Source organism: Thalassophryne amazonica, chromosome 4 (assembly GCF_902500255.1).
Source record: "Thalassophryne amazonica chromosome 4, fThaAma1.1, whole genome shotgun sequence".
Lineage (NCBI taxonomy): Eukaryota > Metazoa > Chordata > Actinopteri > Batrachoidiformes > Batrachoididae > Thalassophryne > Thalassophryne amazonica.
Genome location: NC_047106.1, coordinates 130,154,007 through 130,177,394, shown reverse-complemented (window position 1 = coordinate 130,177,394; position 23,388 = coordinate 130,154,007). Strand labels below are relative to the sequence as shown.

The following is a 23,388-nucleotide window of genomic DNA, read 5'->3' as shown; positions in this document are numbered from 1 at the left end:
ATGTGAGAACAAGTACAGGACAGATTCAAGCTGGAACTATGTAATGCTTCTTCTCAGACCACAAGCCACTGCTTGTGTCAGTATTGTATAACAGGTGAGATGCAGACAAGGATGTTCACTCTGACTTCTGTATATCACATATGCCTTGGCACATATATTCACTTGCATAGTCCAGTCAGTTCTTTGTTGATGACATCATTATTTCCTTGATGCTGTAGACAAAATATGCATGACTTATTTTTGCAGATATTTTATCCAGAACTGCCTTACGGTTATACACATATAACAACTAAGGCACATTATAGAAAATTTCTTTTCATTTATATTTTTCAGTGCAGAGCCTGAATCAACAGGTTAACTTTGAAAAGTAATATATTTATTTTTATTCTATCCGGTCATTCATTAGCAAGAAATGTTTCTCTTGATTTATGAAAGAAATTCTTCGCTAAAATTAGCTCATTTTACAGTTTTTAATAATGTGCAAATAGCTGATGTGTGAAAACCACACTCCACATGAATTTTCCAGTAAATCTAAACTAATTTTATACAAAGCAAGTGCCTATAAAATAAATACCTATATGATGTGTGATATTTCAGACTTTAATGTTGGTTTAACACCCTGTCTCTATTTTAAAAAAGTGCAACAAAAATAAAAATGATGCAGATGCACTTAGCATCCTGGGGATGGGGAATAAATGGCATGAAACGCTCTGTTTAAACCATGCAGACCTGCGCTTCATCATGGGTGTGGGTTCACTTTATTTTATGTTTTCTTGTCTGCAGAGAGAAACTTTCAGTCAAGCCAAGAGAAAAAGTGGCAACACAGAAGCGCGGCAGTTGTCACTTAAGCCCCCATCACACATAGCAAGAATGTGCAGGATTCATGCCCGACATGGCAAATATTGCCCTAATCGGACGCATCGGGAGGAAAAGAGGCGTGGTCAGCAGTGTCAGAATGCATCCGGATGACCTCATCCACACACCTGAACGATGGCATCCAAAGCACATTTAGACAACAGGTAGATGACACAGACTGCTGTCAGACTTCCATAAAAGGCGCTGAAGACTGCACGATGTCCAAATGTCTGGATGACAAACACAGGACCGGAGTGGGCGGGAGCATTGTGCTCCTCACGAGCACGCAAGTGTGTAGCGTGCTTGTGTGCATGGTGCACGTGCGCTCTGCGCACACGCGTGGGGCTGAAATGATCACTTCAGACAGCACCATCACTCTGATCAGATGTCAGATGAAATCATACCATCACTAAACCCTCATACATGCTACACACACAGTCCTGTCAGCCTGGAAACCCTTTTTACTTTTTATTTAGCCCTACAGACAAAGCATATGGTCATAAAACATGTGGATGGGCTATTTTCTTTTTTCCAGGATCTACAAGCTCCCCTCACCCCCAATGGAGCAGTTTATTTATATTTTTTGTGAGGGATTTTCATGAAATATTTGTGGTCATTGCTGCACAGAGGGCATACAGAAAACTTGTTTACTCACTCACTCATCTTCAACCGTTTACTCCAATTATGGGTCACGAGGTGGCTGGACCTATCTTGGCAGTCATAGGGCATGGGACGGGGTACACCCTGGATAGGACTCCTGTCTGTCAGATAGAAAACATCAAGCTGGATATCATGAGTAATTTTACTTTTCATTTCTTTGCATTGATAAACAATTTTCTTCTTATATTACACTACAGTTTAGTGGCCTAAGAGAGTTTGGTCAACCCATTCCTAGTACCAAAATAGTTTGTCCACATGAATAAAGGTGTATGTTCAAGAAAGATATGAAAATTTAGCAAAAAATGTGCTTCATTTTTTTCAGATATTTATATATAATTATACATTTATTAAATATTTCTGCATACAGCATTTGAGAATATGTGTCACATATTCTGAAAGTTGATTGTTGTCAACATTTTGATATGCAACACGTGAGCATTAGACTACAGCAGTGGATTAGGGAGGTGATGGTCTAGTGGTTAAGCGCTGGGCTTGAGACCAGAGGATTCTTGGTTCAAACCCCAGCTTCAACAGAGAATCACTAAGGGCCCTTGGGCAAGGTCCTTAATCCCCAGTTGCTCCCGGTGTATAGTGAGCACCTTGCATGACAGCACCCTGACGTCAGTGTGTGAGTGTGTTTGTGTGAATGGGTGAATGTGAGGCATAATTGTAAAGTGCTTTGTGTGTCTGATGCAGATCGAAAAGCACTATATGCAGTCCATTTGCCATTTGAGCATTAGACTAAAAAATATCTTAAAATGTGAATAACTGAAAGTATGGTAAAATCTAGAAAATACTCCTGGACCACAGAGGGGAACACGCACAACAACACAAGAACAGTTAACAGTAAAAAAGACATATGGCATGGGACTACACCAAAACAGTAATAAATTAACTATTTACACATAAATCAGAAACCAAATTTAAGAAAAGCAACAATAAATATGTTCTAATATAGGGTGTCTCAAAAAATGTACCCAAAAGTATTTTGACAGCACAGAAAAAAATCAATCAGTACTATCCGACATTTTCTGCAAGACCATGTGGCCGAAGCATGTCATTTTTCTCCCCAATGCACATTGTTTAGTTCAGTCTTTCCTTTTTGATGTTTTAACCCTTTATCTTTTACACCACATGATCAATAAAACCTCCTTGTCTGAAGTTTCCTAAATAACAAATATCAGTTTTCCAGAAAACCACTGAGCAAATTCAAGTCTCCTTGCCATTTGCTGGGGAGTTAGTTCGCTCTGAGACTGAATTTTGTATGGAAAGAGATGAAAGTCAGCCCTTAGGATGCGTTGCACAGAACTCTACAATTTCTTTTCTCTGAATTAGGGTCAGCTGCGGCATTTTTCCTTGACTTTAATGTCTTGTAGAACAAACTTTAGGGTTCCTGAAATGAGATAAACACCATTATTTCCCAGTAAAACCATTTCCTGGTATTCACATTTCAGAGTACTTTTGGATACATTTTTTGAGACACCATATATATGGAGTGAAAACAAAAACCTTGAGGTCATAAATAAAACTGCTCACAAAGGTTAATGGTTAGGGCGTTTGAATTTTTTAAAGTGTTACGATACAGATCAGTTTCTGCTAGAAAGAATTTTAAAGCAGGATTCATATTGCTATACAGTGGTCCCTCGCTATAACGCGGTTCACCTTTCGCGGCCTCGCAGTTTCGCGGATTTTTTTAGTGCAATTTTGCATGCTTTTTTTTTTTACAGCTCATTGTGTTCTGCGTCCTTATCAGGCGGCACCGGTCGGCATCACCGCAATTGCTCTCACTGCCTCCGATGCGCTTACTGAGTCTGCGGGCTCGGTAAACGCAGCAGCAGGCCACTCACACCGCCCTCCTGTCTGCTGTGTGGAGCTACGCCAAATCTGGCAACAGGTCCAGAGACTACACGCTCGCTGTCTTGAAGTGGATGTTGACCGCAGCTGCAGAGCTCCGTGGCCACCGAGAGAGGACTTGGATTCTTTGCGGGTCCCGAATCCGTACCTCCGTAGGCAGTGAGCGAAGGGAGAGCACTGCGCATTGTGTTCTGCGTGTGTAATCTTCTCGCCCAGAAGAAAAAAGAGTGTTTACACAGGAGAAATAGCGCTGACTACTTCACTGATTTCGCTTATCGCGGGTTATTTTTAGAACGTAACTCCCGCAATAAACGAGGGACCACTGTATTTACATTTGGGAATTTGAACTTTCCTTTAGCTTATGAAAAAATTTAGAATTAAAAATATAGTCTCTGTTAGCATTTCTAGTAGAACTGACACCTCCAAATATAATATTATCAAAACAGAACTTAGTCTACAATGAACCCAAAATAATTTCACAGATTCATAAGCCCAAAACACATTAAATAAATCCATTGAGAATAAACCACAAAATAAACAATCAGTGAGAATAACTGGATTAAATCATGTAAAATAACCATTTGTTGGATAATGCCTGTCTAATTTTAAATGAAATTTCTTTAAATTTATTCCTTACTCTTTTTAAGTTGACTGCTCATCTCTCACACTCAAATCAAAAGAAAAAGTGCTTGCCTTCCACATTCCTAAAGATATGGTCCTCATTGCAACAGTGGAATGGAAGGCTTTAAAAATCTGTTTAAAAACAATTGGCCCACTCTTATTTTCCTTTTTCTTCGGTTTCTTCGGTTACTTTTCCTTCACCGGTTATGTGCACCCCTGCTTATGTCCCATGTGCTTAAAAGATGATGATTTGGAAACTCTTCGTTTTATGCAGAAAAAATAATCAGATGTCATAATCGTACATTTTCTTTTGGCTAGATTAGGTCAATAAAAGTGCTCATATGTCATAGTGAGGCCCAGTATTTTTGCTGTTACCAATTGTTTTTGTAATCTAGACAAGATTTTTAATGATACCAAATTTACAGGATTGTGGGGGGTGGTTGTGTGTGTGTGTGTGTGTGTGTGTGTGTGTGTTGGGGGGGGGGGGCTGCGTGTGAGACAGTCCTACATGTATGCATCTACATACAATCTGTACACATTTAGTGCAAAGGGGTGTTGGGGGGGGGGGTGAACTCTGTATGGACACAGAGCCTTCTGCATTTCACCTAAAGACTGCAGCACACAAGTAAAAAACATCAGCTTTCTGTTTGTACGTCTTCATTTTCCAGTCAATATAATTTATGAAATTTCAGGCTCTCGTCTGTAAATGCGTGACATGGAATGCGCTGTTCACTGCCACCGCCAAAAGGATTTTGCCACACATTCAGTGAGAGAATAATATTCTTGGCAAAGATTAATTACCATTCTTCAGAGTGAGTATTATATGCAGGCATATCACAGTATCAGTACTGAAATTACACCTAATGCTGTCCTAATGGACGCCTGTTGTACCGACTGAACCGTAGCCTCGTTGTCATTGATTATTTTTCTCCCCTCATAAGTTTTTCTCAGGTCAATCCACTGGTTTTAGTCTCAAAAATCACCTCATCAGGTATCTCACAGCATCACAGTACATCCATTTATTCTCCCCACAAGAAATAGTTTGAGTCGCACATTGTTCCACTTCATGCACGCTATGATCATGTTCCATGTATTTCTGACTGTTTTGAAGAATCTGATCTTGTCTTTTGGATCAGCATGTCTTGGTCCAACACAGGCACCAGAAACTGTGTTCAGACTGGCTTTGGTTTGCTTTATATCCACTATTATATAGAATATAATATTTATATCCTTTGTGCTCACTCGTTTTTTACAAGGTCTCGCCAAAAAAAGGTTTAAAAGATTTTGACTAGAAGGGGTTTAGCTTTAAAATACAACAAAGACAAAGGACAACAGTCATATTTTCCTTTAAACCCAAATGAACAGTGTAAGATGTTCAAACAAACACATTTCATAAGCAAACATGCCTCATAAACAAAAGTTTTCTTTCTCCAAAAACTTCATTTATGTCTGTTACTGTTCAGCTGTGCAGCTGTTTAATCCATGTTCATTTGTGTTATTTGTCTTAAACACTCTATTCACTCATGTTTTCATGATGCAGGCTTCTGGCTTCTGTCTGAATTAAGTTATGGCCACTTTAGCTGCGTTTCTTCAGGACTGCATCTTCAATTCTTTCTACCTCACTCCCGTCTATGATAATAAGGACAATGAGGACATTGAATGCATGATGTCTACCATATTTCCACTGTTCCATGACACAGTTGAGACACCATCATATTTATTATACCCCCGTCACACATAGCTGGAATCACACAGAATGGCGTCAGAATTACGAATCGGCGCACATCCGAAAAGTATCGAACTTCAGTTCCAAAACATTCTGACAACCATCTGTGAAAGTCGACACAGTTGGTCAAAATTGGCCAGCGGCCCCAAGTGTGATGCACATGTTCAAAGCCCTCCAGGCGCCGTCGAGATGGGACACACCCTGTGCAATCTGACGACCATCTGACCGCAATTTACATATTCTGACAGCATCAAAACAGCATCTGAAATGATCTGATCGCAGTTGATTGAACTCTGGGATTGATCGAGCACAGCGACGCCTGCCGACATGCTGTGCCATGTTTGTCCACCTCCACTGGACCCCAGCCAGGGAGCGCAAACAAGAAGTTATGTAATAACATGTAAGTGGCACTGTGTGCATGTCAGAGGCTTGGTGCAGCGCCACAACACACCTGAACAGGATGTCAACGCTGTAATGCATGTATTATTACACGTACACCTCCTAATGTCTGTAGCAGGTATGATGTGGAAATGTTTGCCCAGCACATGCCAACATAAATAAACATGTAACTCATCTCAGGTACCTCGCATTCCACAGCACAGTCTCCTGGTGAAGTCCCTTTCACCCAGCTGCGCTGTGTGCTGGCAACGTTGATCAGATGACAAATGCATAATCTACACTCAACAAAATATAAACGCAACACTTTTGGTTTTGCTCCCATTTTGTATGAGATGAACTCAAAGATCTAAAACTTTTTCCACATACACAATATCACCATTATCCTCAAATATTGTTCACAAACCAGTCTAAATCTGTGATAGTGAGCACTTCTCCTTTGCTGAGATAATCCATCCCACCTCACAGGTTTGCCATATCAAGATGCTGATTAGACACCATGATTAGTGCACAGGTGTGCCTTAGACTGCCCACAATAAAAGGCCACTCTGAAAGGTGCAGTTTTATCACACAGCACAATGCCACAGATGTCACAAGATTTGAGGGAGCGTGCAATTGGCATGCTGACAGCAGGAATGTCAACCAGAGCTGTTGCTCGTGTATTGAATGTTCATTTCTCTACCATAAGCCGTCTCCAAAGGCGTTTCAGAGAATTTGGCAGTACATCCAAACAGCCTCACAACCGCAGACCACGTGTAACCACACCAGCCCAGGACCTCCACATCCAGCATGTTCACCTCCAAGATCGTCTGAGACCAGCCACTCGGACAGCTGCTGAAACAATCGGTTTGCATAATCAAAGAATTTCTGCACAAACTGTCAGAAACCGTCTCAGGGAAGCTCATCTGCATGCTCGTTGTCCTCATTGGGGTCTCGACCTGACTCCAGTTCGTCGTCGTAACTGACTTGAGTGGGCAAATGCTCACATTCGCTGGCGTTTGGCACGTTGGAGAGGTGTTCTCTTCATGGATGAATCCCGGTTCACACTGTTCAGGGCAGATGGCAGACAGCGTGTGTGGTGTCGTGTGGGTGAGCGGTTTTCTGATGTCAATGTTGTGGATCGAGTGGCCCATGGTGGTGGTGGGGTTATGGTATGGGCAGGCATCTGTTATGGATGAAGAACACAGGTGCATTTTATTGATGGCATTTTGAATGTACAGAGATACCGTGACGCGATCCTGAGGCCCATTGTTGTGCCATACATCAAGAACATCACCTCATGTTGCAGCAGGATAATGCACTGCCCCATGTTGCAAGGATCTGTACACAATTCTTGGAAGCTGAAAATGTCCCAGTTCTTGCATGGCCGGCATACTCACCGGACATGTCACCCATTGAGCATGTTTTGGATGCTCTGGACCGGTGTATACGACAGCGTGTACCAGTTCCTGCCAATATCCAGCAACTTCGCACAGCCATTGAAGAGGAGTGGACCAACATTCCACAGGCCACAATTGACAACCTGATCAACTCTATGCGAAGGAGATGTGTTGCACTGCATGAGGCAAATGGTGGTCACACCAGATACTGACTGGTATCCCCCCCAATAAAACAAAACTGCACCTTTCAGAGTGGCCTTTTATTGTGGGCAGTCTAAGGCACACCTGTGCACTAATCATGGTGTCTAATCAGCATCTTGATATGGCACACCTGTGAGGTGGGATGGATTATCTCAGCAAAGGAGAAGTGCTCACTATCACAGATTTAGACTGGTTTGTGAACAATATTTGAGGGAAATGGTGATATTGTGTATGTGGAAAAAGTTTTAGATCTTTGAGTTCATCTCATACAAAATGGGAGCAAAACCAAAAGTGTTGCATTTATATTTTTGTTGAGTGTATCTCTGGTATAAATAAATCCCACGTGAAGTGCCGTCCCACAACGATAATCCAACTACTGCTGTGTTAAGATGTGTATGAAGTAAAATGACAAAAAAAAAAAAAGAGTTTAAGAAAAGAGAAAGTCCACTGCCTGCATCTGAAAGTTGTGCACATGTGGGAAGTTGGTGCACTGCCAGCACAGTCCAACAGCAGTTAGGAGACTAGCCGGACAAATAAAATCTAGCAACTGATGAAACACCTAAAGGGATTTTACACTGGACTGTACAACAGCAGGTGATCACTGTCAGCTGCTTTGATCACCTGTAATACACATATAGGCACACGTGGCTCATTCAGCCATTGTGAACACATGCACAGCTGAGTGGACACACACTCATCACTCAGATCACCTGATGCACGCACGTACACGTGCACACTCCATCATGTGAGACACACACTGATGAGAGGTCAGTTTAGCTCTGGGAATGTGAGGACAAGTGGAGATTTGATTGCGTGGGTGAGCGAGTGAGTGACAGCTCCAGTGTCGGTGCTGTCTGACAGCAGTCTGTGTCATCTGACTGTTGTCTGAAATATGTTTGGACTGCATCCTGCAGGTGTGCACGATACAATCCGGATGTGTTCAGACACGGCTGACCACGCCTCTTTTCCTCCCGACTGCGTCGGATTATGGCAGTATTTTCCGTGTCGGGCATGGTTCCTCCACATTCTTGCGATGTGTGACGGGAGCTTTACTGCAAGTGTGAACTCTGTCACACTCTGAAAGTGAAAGCTTGTTGGACATGATTTATGTGCATATGTGATTCCATGCTGCACGTCTGAACAGTCAAGTCATTTGAAATCTGTTTTTTATAAATCAGGTTCACAGGCAGCTTGAAATCGCATTTTTGCAAATCCATGTTAGTACAAATTTTTACACCACATAAAGGTTTACTCCGTGAGATGTGTGATCTTGCTGCTCACAGGAAAAGAAAAACCAAACCCTTCCCCACACACACACACACACATACACACACACACACACACACACACACACACACACACACACACACACACACACACACACACACACACACACACACACACACACACACACACACACACACACACACACGTCCAACAAACACTCTCCCTGGACGTTGTGGCAAACATGTGCATGCATCACACCCACAGGAGTCTTATTTACACAGCAAGGTTGCAGCTGCTGTTCAGAGTTTGCACACATTATTTCTGTTTGTTCCATCAAACATTTTTGCCTTTTATTATACTTCTTGTGCGACTGTTTTTGGACATGACATTTATAGTGCACATTCAGTTTGGAGTTTGTGTGTGTGTGTGTGTGGGGGGGGGGGGTCTCCTTTTTTCTAATGACTTGATTGGCTGATCAAACTGTAACCCGGCAGCAGACCTCGTATTGTTTTATAAAATACAGTGCATCCAGAAAGTATTCACAATGCTTCACTTTTTCCACTTTTTCCACATTTTATGTTACAGCCTTATTCCAAAATTAAGTAAATTTTTTCCCCTCAAAATTCTACTTATAGGCACCCCATAATGACAACATGAAAACAGTTTTTGGACTTTTTTTTAATTTATTAAAAAAACAACAACAACAACAAAAAAACTAAGAAATCACATGTATACATAAGTATTCACACCCTTTGCTCAATGCTTTGTTGATGCACTTTTGGCAGAAATTATAGCCTCAAGTCTTCTTGAATGTGATGCCACAACTTGGTGCACCTATCTTTGAGCAGTGTTGCAGCACCTCTAAAAAGCCATCAGGTTGGATGGGGAGCGTTGGTGCAGTTTTTTATGGCTGTTGCTGTAAGAATGTTGTGCACTGTGAGTTTTAATCTTATTCATATCTATGTATGGTGGCTGTATTTAGATACAATTTTATGGCTATCTGTTGTGATAATATAACTTTTTTACATCTGCCAAGGACGTAATAAAATCATTTATTTACGTTTATTTATTTGTCTGTCTGTCTGCCTATTAACAAAATTACGTCAAAACTACTGCACCGATTTTGACCAAACTTTCACCACAGATAGATATTAGACCATGGAAGACTCCATTAAATTTTGGAGGTGATCCAGATCTGGATCCAGATTTTGGATCAAGTTTCATTTTATATAGGCTTTGAAGGATTACTGTTATCAGGATTGCGTGCAAACTACTGCATGGATTTTGACGATATTTTCAATACTGATACATATTAGGCCATGGAACACTCCAATAAATTTTGGAGGTGATCTGGATCCAGATTCCAGATCAAGTTGCACTTTATATAGGCTTTGAAGGATTACATCAAAACTACTTCACGGATTCTCACCAAATTTTCACCATGGACATATATTAAGCCATGGAACACTCCATTAAATTTTGGAGGTGATCCGGTGTCGCAGACCGAACAGTGCCCTCTAAAAATTGGTCCGCCCTGCCTCCACTGTACATGCGTCATTTTGGACCACAGCATTTCTTCTGAGGCTGGCTCTTTACACCCAAAGCAATCAAATGGATCATTGGGATTATTAACCATCAGATGACAAGGTAAAACCTCTTAAATCATTCTAATGTCAGTTTTAAGCAGAAACGAGGCCGTTTTAAGCAGAAACAAGGTGATAATCAGTGACACTTTGAAATGACGGACACTCAGTGAACGCAGCAGCTAGCAGCTGAGCGACCAAAAGGCCTAGGTGGGAAGCAATCCCATGACCTTCTTGCTGTGAGGCAGCAGTGTTAATCACCAGGCCACCTTGCTGTCCCTGGCAATAGTTGTTAATGTTATTAATACTTTTGTTGTGTGTTTGAAAATCCAACCCTTCATCTGCATTGTGACACTTGGGTAACATATCAAGTAGGGGATTGTCTATTGGGGCAAGAGCAGCGTTTTGAATTAGCCATCACCAACTTGCAGTACAGATGAGGAATTTTGTACAAGTCCTTCACATGTTCTTGTTTTGCTTTCCCATTCTGTTGTGTATTTTGTGTGATATTTATCCATGGAATGACTTATAGCTTGCTTGCTGGGAAGAGAGGGGTATCTTGTATTCAGGAGGCAAAAAAACCCTACATCTGAGCACAGACCTGAGCTCATCTGACCTTTCAGTTTGATTTGAGACGTTTGGCTGGTAGATGACTGTATTATCGTTTTTGTGCCGTGGATCTCTTGAGAAAGTCCTGTTGAACATAACTCTAGACCAAAGTTTAGTTAATACAAAAATTCTTTTTCATTATTATTCACTATTCAGGAATGTTTTTGGTTTACAGAAATAGTTGGATTTTGTATTTTTAACCAAGTAACTAAAAACAAAAGAGTGTCATAAGGTCAACCTCACACCCACTGTGCTGTTTTTGTTTTTGTGTTAGGTGATGGACAAGTAGATTTCAAAGAATTCATGACAATCCTTGGACCCAAACTCCTCTCATCTGAAACAAGAGAAGGCTTCCTGGGGAACACAATCGACACCATCTTCTGGCAGGTAAAACCCTTTTATTTTGCAATGACCTACGACTGAAAATAACAGAATTAATAATAACTAAATTAATAACGCTTAGTTTGTGTGTTGGTATGTGTGATTTTTTTTTTTTTGTGACTTTCAGTCTGAGCTGTCAGGCCGTCTGTGTGCATGTATGTCATGTTGACTTTCCCTGTTGCTCATGTACTGACACAGTAGCCTGGCTGACTTCACCAGAGTGATGTCGGTGTCTGTTTCTGTGATCAGTGGGAGCAGGTTTGGCCCATAATTCCATCTGTGCAGTCTCAGAATAATGGAAGTGCAAAGCAAATGAAAGAGATGTAATGTGCAAACACAGAATGCAAAAACAGTCAAACAGATGTGCAGATCCAGATGATGGAAACGCAACTTAACTGTGTTGTTAAATCAGACTGAGATTCTGGCTGCAAATTTCAGGCTGTTGTTTTTTTAATTTGGGAATTTTGCCACTATTTGCTGTTTGGCTATTATGGTTCTTGTCGTTTCGGTTGCAATTACTGTTGTTTTTGGTACACCACACAATGAATCATTTAGATCTGAATATTTTGAACAGTAGCATCAGTTTATCTACAGGATTAAATTTTTGTCGGTGAGCCTCTTGGTTGTAAAGGTGCTGTTGACGTTCTTAGCACTGGAACAAATTATCACACAATCTGTCACCCAGTGTGTGCAGCTTTGCTTACAGGTCCACTGAATGTGGGATTTCAGGGCTCCAGAATAAGGATTGCCTGATTTCCTGGGGCAAGTAAAGAGTCACGTCGGACATGGAAATGAATTACCTCACTTGCCAGATGGGGAAAGCGCAAACAAGATTAAAGCTACAATTTGACAGAGCTGGCACACTGTGACAAAGCCGATGAAAGTCACTTGAAGTGAGATTCTCGCTGCTTTCATATCTTTGAGAAGTGCAGATGTGTAGTTCTACGCTGGACTGTGCTGAGAACATGGCAATGGCCGATTTGCCTGTGAGCAAGTGTGAATTAAAATTTTCTGGATAAAGGAGTTGAAAGGATGTCGGAAAAACATCAGTTATGTTTTGTGCAGCTTGTCGCAGATTTGAGTGTCAGATTTTTTTTTTTTTTTTTTATTAAAAAACATGGTTGTTTTTCAGAGACACAAGCTGCGTTCTGTTACCCAAGAGAATTTCTTGCACTCCACATGAACGTGCAGCTGAAGTGTGAACTAGAATGATTTTTTTTGAGTAAAGTGCAGCTTTAAAACTAAGTCACAGCCTCACAGCCTTCTGAGTAAGATCATTTCTCTGCTTTCTGCAGCCGCTGTTGGTGCCTATTCTTTAACAACAGAAAAAAAGTATCCTTGTTGCTCCAAAATGTCAGTGCACTTTTCTGCATTAATGCTGCCACAGAAGTGAAAATTAGCTTTGCCAAAGGCACTAACGCAACCTCATACAATGACAGACTCTGGCTTTTGGACTTGTTGCTGACAACAGTATGGATGGTCCTTTTTGTCCTTGGACCAGAGGTCCCGATGCCTACTTCTCCCCGCAAAAAAAGAAAAAAAAAAGTCAGTCAAATTTTCAGTGGCTATTGTGAATGTAACTTTGTATTGCAGTGATTTCATGAAGTAATCCCTTCTCCATGTGGTTATACCGGCTATTGATGAATGACCTTTCTTGATACATTGCCATCTGAGGGATCTGAGATGATGGGTGTTCAGCTTCGGAGTGCACTGTTTCCTTTTATATTCTGAAACTCCTCCAGGCTTCTTGAATTTTTAATAATATTGTGCACTTTAAATGAAAAAAATATACAAACCCCTTCACATCTTTCTTTGAGGAAAGAAGAAAATTGACTGTAAATGCAAGTTAATGTAGTCAGCTATTACACTATGTTGCATGGCTGTGATTTAATAAGAAAAACAGCTGAATTTTTATTTACAGTGCATCCAGAAAGTTTTTACAGCACTTGTTTTTCCACATTTTATGTTAGTGTTGTTCCAAAATGGAGTAAATTCATGTTTTCCTTCAAAATTCTACTCGCAACACCCCATAATTATGATATGGAATTTTTTTGCACAAATTATTAAAACAAAACAAAACAAAGAAATCACATTTACATAATAAGTATTCACACCCTTTGCTCAATACTTTGTTGATGCACCTTTGCCAACAATTACAGCCTCAAGTCTTCTTGAATATGATGCCACAAGCTTGGCACACCTATCTTTGGGCAGTTTTGCCCATTTCTCTTTGCTTTACCTCTCAAGCTCCATCAGTTTGGATGGGTAGTGTCGGTGCACAGACATTTTCAGATCTCTACAGAGATGTTCAATCAGATTCAGGTCTGGGCTCTTGCTGGGCCACTCAAGGACATTCACAGAGTTGTGCTGAAGCCACTCCTTTGATATCTTGGCTGTGCGCTTATGGTCATTATCCTGCAGAAAGATGAACTATCGCTCCAGTCTGAGGCCAAGAGCACTCTGGACCATGTTTTCATCCAGGATTTCTCTGTACATTGCTGCATTCATCTTTCCCTCAATCCTGACTAGTCACCCAGTTCCTGCCAATGAAAAACATCCCCACAGCATGATGCTGCCTCTACCATGCTTCACTGTAGGGATGGTGCCTGGTTTCCTCCAAACATGACTCTTGTCATTCACGCCAAAGGTTTCAATCTTTGTCTCATCAGACCAGAGAATTTTGTTTCTTATGGTCTAAGAGTCATTCAGGTACCTTTTGGCAAACTCCAGGTGGGCTGCCATGTGCCTTTCACTAAGGAGTGGCTTCAGTCTGGCCACTCTACCATACAGACCTGATTGGTGGATTACTGCAGAGATGGCTGTCCTTTTGGAAGGTTCTCTTCTCTACACAGAGGAGTGTTGGAGCTCTGGCAGGGTGACCGTCCAGTTCGTGGTCACCTCCCTGACTAATGCCCTTCTCCCCCGATCGCTCAGTTTAGATGGCGGCCAGCTCTAGGAAGAGTCCTGGTGGATCCAAACTTCTTCCATTTACAGATGATGGAGGCCACTGTGCTTATTGAGACCTTTAAAGCAGTAGAAATGTTTCAGTGCTGTCTCGGAGGTGTACATACAATTCCTTTGACTTTATGCTTCGTTTGTGTTCTGGCATATGCTATTAACTGTAGACCTTATATATTGACAGTGTGTGTGCCTTTCCAAATCATGCCCAGTGAACTGAACTGGACTCCAACTAAGGGCCTGGTCACATGGCACACAACAATAGCTAAATGAAGGAACAGAAGTCACAAATCATTGAGAAAAGGTGGACGAATGATCCTGCACTTCTCCCATCACCGAAAAAACCTGCGAATCAAGAGCGCATAAAGGAACAAAACAAAATCGAAACTAACAAAATAAAAACGAAGTGAACGCCAACTTTGACGCTTTAAACAAAATCAAAACGAAGCATTCATGATGAAAGTGCATGTGTGCGCAGCTGTTCCAGCCACAAATGGCTGGAATGTCTGTAAATAGTTAAAGTCTGCTATTGTTTCTGTATGACAACATTGCTTTTCATCCCACACATGGATGAGTCACACTCAGCTCGTTGGATCTTTAGTTATTGATCTGTTCAGATATCATCAACATTCGTACAAGATGCCGCACTTGGGAGGTTGGATGAAGTTGGACAACAGTCAAACGGAATGCTGATGGTACGGGAACTACGCAAACGATGAGGAACCGTCAGGACAGAAAGCAAAACAGAATCCGGACGAATTAAAGTTGTCATCGGGATCCGTTCACGTTTTTCAGCAGTTTGAAAATTCTGACGAAGCGCCAGCTGCAGGAACGAAGCTGGACAATAGTTAAACGATGTCTCCAAAAGTCAACGTAAGTCCAGATTTCTTTTTCGTTTTGGCTTTGGTGTCCTTCACTAGTGCCATGTGAACAGGGCTTAAGCTGTAGAAACATCTCAAGGATGATCACTGGAAACATGGCACACCTGAGCTCAATTTTGAGTGCCATGGCAAAGGTTGTGAATATATACGTACATGTGATTTTGTTTTTTGTTTTTTTTATTAAATTTGCAAAAATCTTTAAAAAACTCTTTTCACATTGTCATTATGGGGTATTGTGTGTCCAATTTTGAGGTAAAAATTAATTTTGTCTATTTTGGAATACGGCTCTAACATAAGAAAATGTAAAAAAAAAAAAAAAAAACTAAAAAAAAGTGAAGCACCGTAAATACTTTTCGGGTGCACTGTAAGGTTTTGACAGACAAAATTTTATGAGGATTGATGAAAGCTAGTCATTTGTCTGTCCTTATATTTGCTATGAACATGTCCGACAGTGTATTTGAACCATTTAACTTCAAGCTTCAATCTGGAACAATTTGATTCATCCTTTACATCCTATTCAGGCCCTGTTTCCAATTGGTGATGGCTCTCATCTCCGCATTCTGTGGCCTCAAGAGTCTCTCCCTATAACTCTGACTCTCCCTGGATGTGACACAAGTCCGACGCAGGTTATCTCCCCACCCGAGGGTGGTACCCATTTACAGCTGGGTGGACTGAGACAATGCACACTAACTATCTTGTCCGAGGACACAGACAGGTAGCATGAGCGGAATTTAAACCTAGGTCTACATTTTTTATTGACGGGCCAGCTCCTTATCCACGTAGGTACTTAATTTGCATGGAGGTAATTAAAAATAATTCTGCCTAGTAGATATCTGACCAGTTTCTCTGACTGAACAGGTGTGTGTGTTCATGGTGTATTTGTGCAGATCACTTGCACAAGGATTGTCCTGGTGGACTCTAGTTGTGTGCAAACCATGCTGTGCAGGTAACACAGAGGGAGGAAACAAGAAATAATCAAAACAAATAAACTACACACAGCTACAAACAGGAGGTGACAAAGATTATCTAAGTACTTACAAATAAAAACACTGGAGGAACCAACAAGAAGAAACCAGCAACTAAACAAGGAGATAGCGCAGGCTTAAATACACACACACAAAAAAGAAAACAGGAGTGGCAGGTGTGGGAATCAGGGGACACCGAGATGAAATGCATGTTCTGAAACATACAAAAGGTGACTCAAAACTCAACAGAAACCCGGGGTGTGTAGAACCAAAAACTTATAGATAACCAGTGGTGGGTACAGCTAACCAAAAAGTTAGCTTCGATAACAGCTAACTGAAATTTATCTTTTATAAAGCTAAACCGATAAACCACCCAAAAAATTTTCGGGAGCTACAGCTAACCGATAACTTTCAGTATTGTCTCCGGTACATTTTCAGCTACTAACAAGATGATTTTGAGTTTGCGATCACAAACCCAATCAATGAGTCACCACTTCTGTCTTTGTGCACTCTGCCTACTTCTAGAAGCTCCTGTTTACTACGTATTTTGCAGCAGTAAAGCAGATGAGAGGCACTAAGCTCAACTCTACCCCAACAAAAGGGGCCTGAGCACCAGGTTGCCACAAAAAAAACCCCAAAAGTCATAATTCCTTAACAGCATACAGCAGTCCCGCCGTGAGGCAGAGGTCTTGGAAAATTAAAGCAGTTTTGACTTATGGTTTTGATTTATAAATCAAATTAATCCAGATAGAATAACTCCATTAATGACAGTTCTGTCATTTGTATAAAGTTAAAATATAACACATATCTTTTAATTTTAGATAATGCACTAATTCTGAAGTTTTGTAACAAACACACACAGATGCCAAGGGGATTATGGGTAACACTGATTGGTTGACTCATTCATTCTGTGTAAAAACTAGCACAATGTGACATGTGTGTTGGTGTTTACATATAAATGTGCTTTTGTAAAGTATGCCATTTTTTCATATGTAAAAAAAGAAGCCATTTGCAAAAGCCAAAAGTCAAGTTGTGATTAGACAACCGTCTGATATAACCAGGGTCAAAATGCATAGAACACTGCCATCTACTGGAGCCCACATGCTCAGACCCTAACCCATAATCCTTTGCACGCCATAGAGTTGCTGCGGTTTAAACAGCACAGAGAGAATCCACATGACGACAATTGGAAATGGACATTATACAACCAAAATGTACATTTCTATTTCTTTTCACCAGCTGCAGCAAGAGGCTGCAACAACTCTCTGGCACACAAAGGGTTATAGGATATCTCAATACTTAGGGCGAATACTGCCATGAACACTACTGGCCAGTAGATGGCAGTAGAGACCCTGAACACTTGCTAAAACAAATATTCCAAATCAGTAATCCGTGTCTGCTACGTTTAATATGCGTGGAATTTAATAAACGCAAACTGAATTTCAAACATCTTATATATATTACTCTGGAAGATAGAGGACAAACAGTGTAGGACATAAGCAGGATGTTAAAGAGCAAACAGGAAGTGATTGCAGCTCACAGTGTTTCCATTTGAAAATAATGGAGAAGCAACCTGAGCTGCTTCTGGCGTTTTTACATAAAACAAATACAATTATGTCTGTAAACCCAGAGAATATATTCACGAGAGTTTCAGGCACAATATACAAAGGGTTTAATGCTGTTGTCTGTGTGGAGTCTGATCAGAGCGTCTCCAATGTATTTCTCCTGTCGTGAACCATAATGCATTGCCAGGACAGCATCTCCACACTAAAACCTTCAAAATTAGTGCAATACTTTAAAACTAAAACATATAGCTGATATTTTCTCTTTATAAAACTTCAGCTGTATCGTTAATTTAAATACCTTGTCCAAAATTAGTTTAAAATTTTAACAATAAGTTAAAACTGTATGCCTCTGGATGACTTGGGTGATATTGCCGGCAAGTTAGTATGGTGTCAAGAGAAATGATCCTTTTTTCTCTCTCTCTCGCTTTCTTTCTTTTCTGTGACCAGTTCTCCTCTGACTTCAGAGGATAGAGCGGTTTCTCATGACACCAGCTCTCCTCTGTCAGCAGAGTAGAACTGTATGTCTGCTACTAAACATTTAACAGATAGGCACTAAAATCTTTATCAGACTTCACAAATGTTTTTAACTGTTGAAGCTTTATTCACTACACCTGCAAAAATATTTTAGCGGTGTAAAAAGTATTGGCCAAAATTTATCAGAAGATAATTGGTCCGCTGATCGTTTTCAAAGATACCTGAAAAGCTAATCCGATAATGATAACATTAGCTTCAATAATTAGCGGTTAGCGGATTAGCGGAACTGTACCCCACCACTGTAGATAACAATAATCAAACTATCAGGAGAACTACAAAAACCAAATACCAAACCAAGGAAACAATGGCGGAAAATCAACATGAAACTCGAAAGTGGACTGTAAACAGGAACATAACATGTTCAACCAAAGAACTCCGGAATGAAATATAATGACAGACACACAGAGACCGAGATGACTAACAAAAGGACACACACAGAAGACAATGACAGACCTCAAATAAGTACAACAGACACAGATAGAGAACACACTGCAACACTTTACCAGTGGAATGACCTGGTTTGAAACAGAACTGATTATCTTTTTTCCTTAAATACTCATCAATCCTGTTCAACAGTATACATTCAATTAATATTGAGATTACATTTGCTAGAGCTACCAGATGGTAATTATTCACACTTACCTGACCATCAGAGGTTAAGGTATTGGGCTTGAGTCCAGAAGATCATGGGTCCAAATCCACGCCTGACTGGAAAATCACTAAGGGCCCTTGGGCAAGGCCTTTAATCCCCTATTGGTCCCGGTGTGTAGTGACCGCCTTGTATGGCAGCACCCTGACATCGGGGTGAATGTGAGGCATAATTGTAAAGCGCTTTGAGCATCTGATGCAGATGGAAAAGCGCTATATAAATGCAGTCCATTTACATGTTCTTAACAAGATGTAAATGAACAGATTCCATCAATGTATCAGGCATATAACCATGAGCTAACACTGCAGTAAAACAGAGCAATATCAGTATAGGGCCATTAAAATTAGCATATATAAGAGCTTCTCCAGTTTACCCCTCTAACCCAGCCACTTGACCTTTCTTCATTTTCCTTATCAAATAACCAACTTCTGTGACCCCCACAAAACTGGGGTTTGCAATCTGGGTTAAGCAGGATATGTATCCTGCTTTAATCAGATAGGTATTTTTTCTGAATCTCAACAGTGAAAATCCAGGCAAACCTGCACTTTTTTCTGGACTTTCAAAGTCTACCATTACTCTGGTATACAGAATTCCACATGTACTACGAAGGAGCTAAGCACTACTCACGAGGACATACGCAACTCAGCCAACAGAGTTTTTTGAAAGAAAATATTTGTCTGTATTTTTCTTATGTGTTAAACAAAATATTTCTGACCTGATGGGATTTATCTCCTCCATGTTACAGAGACCAGGAGACAGCAGTAATATGTGCCTAACTCACTGAATCAGCAGCTGTAATAATTTTGCAGCTTATGTAGAGGAAGCACTCATGAGATGGGTGGTGCCCACGGCACAAAAGGTTTGAAACCGATGGGACATTTTTCAGTTTAATGCAGCAGTGTACAAAGTGCGTGCCCTTCCAAATCTGTCTCTTTCGGAAAGCGCTGTAACTAGGTTTAAGGATATGATTCCTTCTTTATGTTCTCCAATGCCATATACCAACACAGTGCAGAGTAGCTACCTAAACTCTGTGAGTGAGATAGATTATCTCGTCAGTAGTTTTACATCCTCATTGAGCACAACTTTGGATGCTGTAGCTCCTCTGAAAAAGAGAGCCTTAAATCAGAAGTGCCTGACTCCGTGGTATAACGCACAAACTCGCAGCTTAAAGCAGATAACCCATAAGTTGGAGAGGAAATGGCGTCTCACTAATTTAGAAGATCTTCACTTAGCCTGGAAAAAGAGTCTCTTGCTCTATTAAAAAGCCCTCCATAAAGCTAGGACATCTTACTACTCATCACTAATTGAAGAAAATAAGAACAACCCCAGGTTTCTTTTCAGCACTGTAGCCAGGCTGACAGAGTCAGAGCTCTATTGAGCCGAGTATTCCTTTAACTTTAACTAGTAATGACTTCATGACTTTCTTTGCTAATAAAATTTTAACTATTAGAGAAAAAATGACTCATAACCATCCCAAAGACATATTGTTATCTTTGGCTGCTTTCAGTAATGCTGGTATTTGGTTAGACTCTTTTTCTCCGATTGTTCTGTCTGAGTTATTTTCATTAGTTACTTTCTCCAAACCATCAACATGTCTTAGACCCCATTCCTACCAGGCTGCTCAAGGAAGCCCTACCATTAATTAATGCTTCGATTTTAAATATGATCAATCTATCTTTATTAGTTGGCTATGTACCACAGGCTTTTAAGGTGGCAGTAATTAAACCATTACTTAAAAAGGCATCACTTGACCCAGCTATCTTAGCTAATTATTGGCCAATCTCCAACCTTCCTTTTCTCTCAAAAATTCTTGAAAGGGTAGTTGTAACACAGCTAACTGATCATCTGCAGAGGAATGGTCTATTTGAAGAGTTTCAGTCAGGTTTTAGAATTCATTATAGTACAGAAACAGCATTAGTGAAGGTTACAAATGATCTTCTTATGGCCTCAGACAGTGGACTCATCTCTGTGCTTGTCCTGATAGACCTCAGTGCTGCTTTTGATACTGTTGACCATAACATTTTATTACAGAGATTCAAACCACCGCAGCGATAGATTACAATTTGTTCGTGTAAATGGGGAGTCTTCTTCACAGACTAAGGTTGATTATGGAGTTCCACAAGGTTCTGTGCTAGGACCAATTTTATTCGCTTTATACATGCTTCCCTTAGGCAGTATTATTAGAAAGCATTGCTTAAATTTTCATTGTTACGCAGATGATACCCAGCTTTATCTATCCATGAAGCTAGAGGACACCCACCAATTAGTTAAACTGCAGGAATGTCTTACAGACATAAAGACATGGATGACCTCTAATTTCCTGCTTTTAAATTCAGATAACTGAAGTTATTGTACTTGGCCCCACAAACCTTAGAAACATGGTGTCTAACCAGATCCTTACTCTGGATGGCATTACCCTGACCTCTAGTAATACTGTGAGAAATCTTGGAGTCATTTTTAATCAGGCTCTTGCTTGCCTCTACTGGTGGTTGGCACTCACTGCGGTATTGTTTCACTTCCTGTTCCAGAGCACAGCAGTGTACACCACCAACCCGTTCTCATCTCTCACCGTTTTTCCCCACTCGGCGACACACTCACCGAGGAACAAAGTCTGGTTATTGGCGACTCTGTTTTGAGAAATGTGAAGTTAGCAACACCAGCACCCATAGTCAATTGTGTTCTGGGGGCCAGAGCAGGCGACATTGAAGGAAAATTGAAACTGCTGGCTAAGGCTAAGCGTAAATTTGGTAAGATTGTAATTCACGTCGGCAGGATGACACACACACACCAATTAGTTAAACTGCAGGATTGTCTTACAGACATAAAGACATGGATGACCTCTAATTTCCTGCTTTTAAATTCAGATAAAACTGAAGTTATTGTACTTGGCCCCACAAATCTTAGAAACATGGTGTCTAACCAGATCCTTACTCTGGATGGCATTACCCTGACCTCTAGTAATACTGTGAGAAATCTTGGAGTCATTTTTGATCAGCATATGTCCTTCAGTGCGCATATTAAGCAAATATGTAGGACTGCTTTTTTGCATTTGCGCAATATCTCTAAAATTAGAAAGGTCTTGTCTCAGAGTGATGCTGAAAAACTAATTCATGCATTTGTTTCTCTAGGCTGGACTATTGTAATTCATTATTATCAGGTTGTCCTAAAAGTTCCCTAAAAAGCCTTCAGTTAATTCAAAATGCTGCAGCTAGAGTACTGACGGGGACTAGGAGAGAGCATATTTTACCCATATTGGCCTCTCTTCATTGGCTTCCTGTTAATTCTAGAATAGAATTTAAAATTCTTCTTCTTACTTATAAGGTTTTGAATAATCAGGTCCCATCTTATCTTAGGGACCTCATAGTACCATATCACCCCAATAGAGCGCTTCGCTCTCAGTCTGCAGGCTTACTTGTAGTTCCTAGGGTTTGTAAGAGTAGAATGGGAGGCAGAGCCTTCAGCTTTCAGGCTCCTCTCCTGTGGAACCAGCTCCCAATTCAGATCAGGGAGACAGACACCCTCTCTACTTTTAAGATTAGGCTTAAAACTTTCCTTTTTGCTAAAGCTTATAGTTAGGGCTGGATCAGGTGACCCTGAACCATCCCTTAGTTATGCTGCTATAGACTTAGACTGCTGGGGGGTTCCCATGATGCACTGAGTGTTTCTTTCTCTTTTTGCTCTGTATGCACCACTCTGCATTTAATCATTAGTGATTGATCTCTGCTCCCCTCCACAGCATGTCATTTTCCTGGTTCTCTCCCTCAGCCCCAACCAGTCCCAGCAGAAGACTGCCCCTCCCTGAGCCTGGTTCTGCTGGAGGTTTCTTCCTGTTAAAAGGAAGTTTTCCTTCCCACTGTCACCAAGTGCTTGCTCACAGGGGGTCGTTTTGACCGTTGGGGTTTTTCCGTAATTATTGTATGGCCAATATAAAGCGCCTTGGGGCAACTGTTTGTTGTGATTTGGCGCTAATTGATTTGATTTGATCTGTGCAACTCTGTGGGAATGAACCTTTTGGCAGCAGGGGCTGGTTTTGGCACCTGCTGTTCACACATGATGCACAGACAGAACGAAGATAAGATGTTGGTGTTTATGCAATCTTTCAATGTTAAAACATTATGCTTATGACTTTCTTCTTCTGTCTCTTGATGGGTGGTGTTTTTCCTCAGTTGTATGACTTAGTTCTCCCTGTGCCCTGGTTTACTTCTGACCCTGTATTGGTTTAATTCTCAGTTGCACGGAGTGTCTCTCCTGGTGTGTCTGGGGCTGATCATCTCGCTGTGAAGAAATTCATGGACATTCATTTCAATTCTACTCTATATGCTCCATTCTAATCCAATTACATTT

General features: G+C 40.8%; 1 protein-coding gene and 1 long non-coding RNA gene across 3 annotated transcripts in view; both read left to right on the top strand.

Moving 5' to 3' along the window:
• The window catches only part of caln1 (calneuron 1), a 346,229-nt gene that overhangs the window by 183,579 nt on the left and 139,262 nt on the right, over positions 1–23,388 (top strand). For both annotated transcript variants that reach the window (XM_034168559.1, XM_034168558.1), the window contains exon 4: positions 11,386–11,498. In XM_034168559.1, coding sequence (XP_034024450.1) covers positions 11,386–11,498 — 113 coding nt within the window. The remainder of the gene's footprint in view (positions 1–11,385; positions 11,499–23,388) is intronic.
• LOC117508740 lies at positions 13,111–22,509 on the top strand. Its single transcript, XR_004560184.1, has 3 exons — positions 13,111–13,197; positions 14,914–14,918; positions 22,499–22,509. It is a non-coding gene; the product is annotated as an uncharacterized LOC117508740 (long non-coding RNA).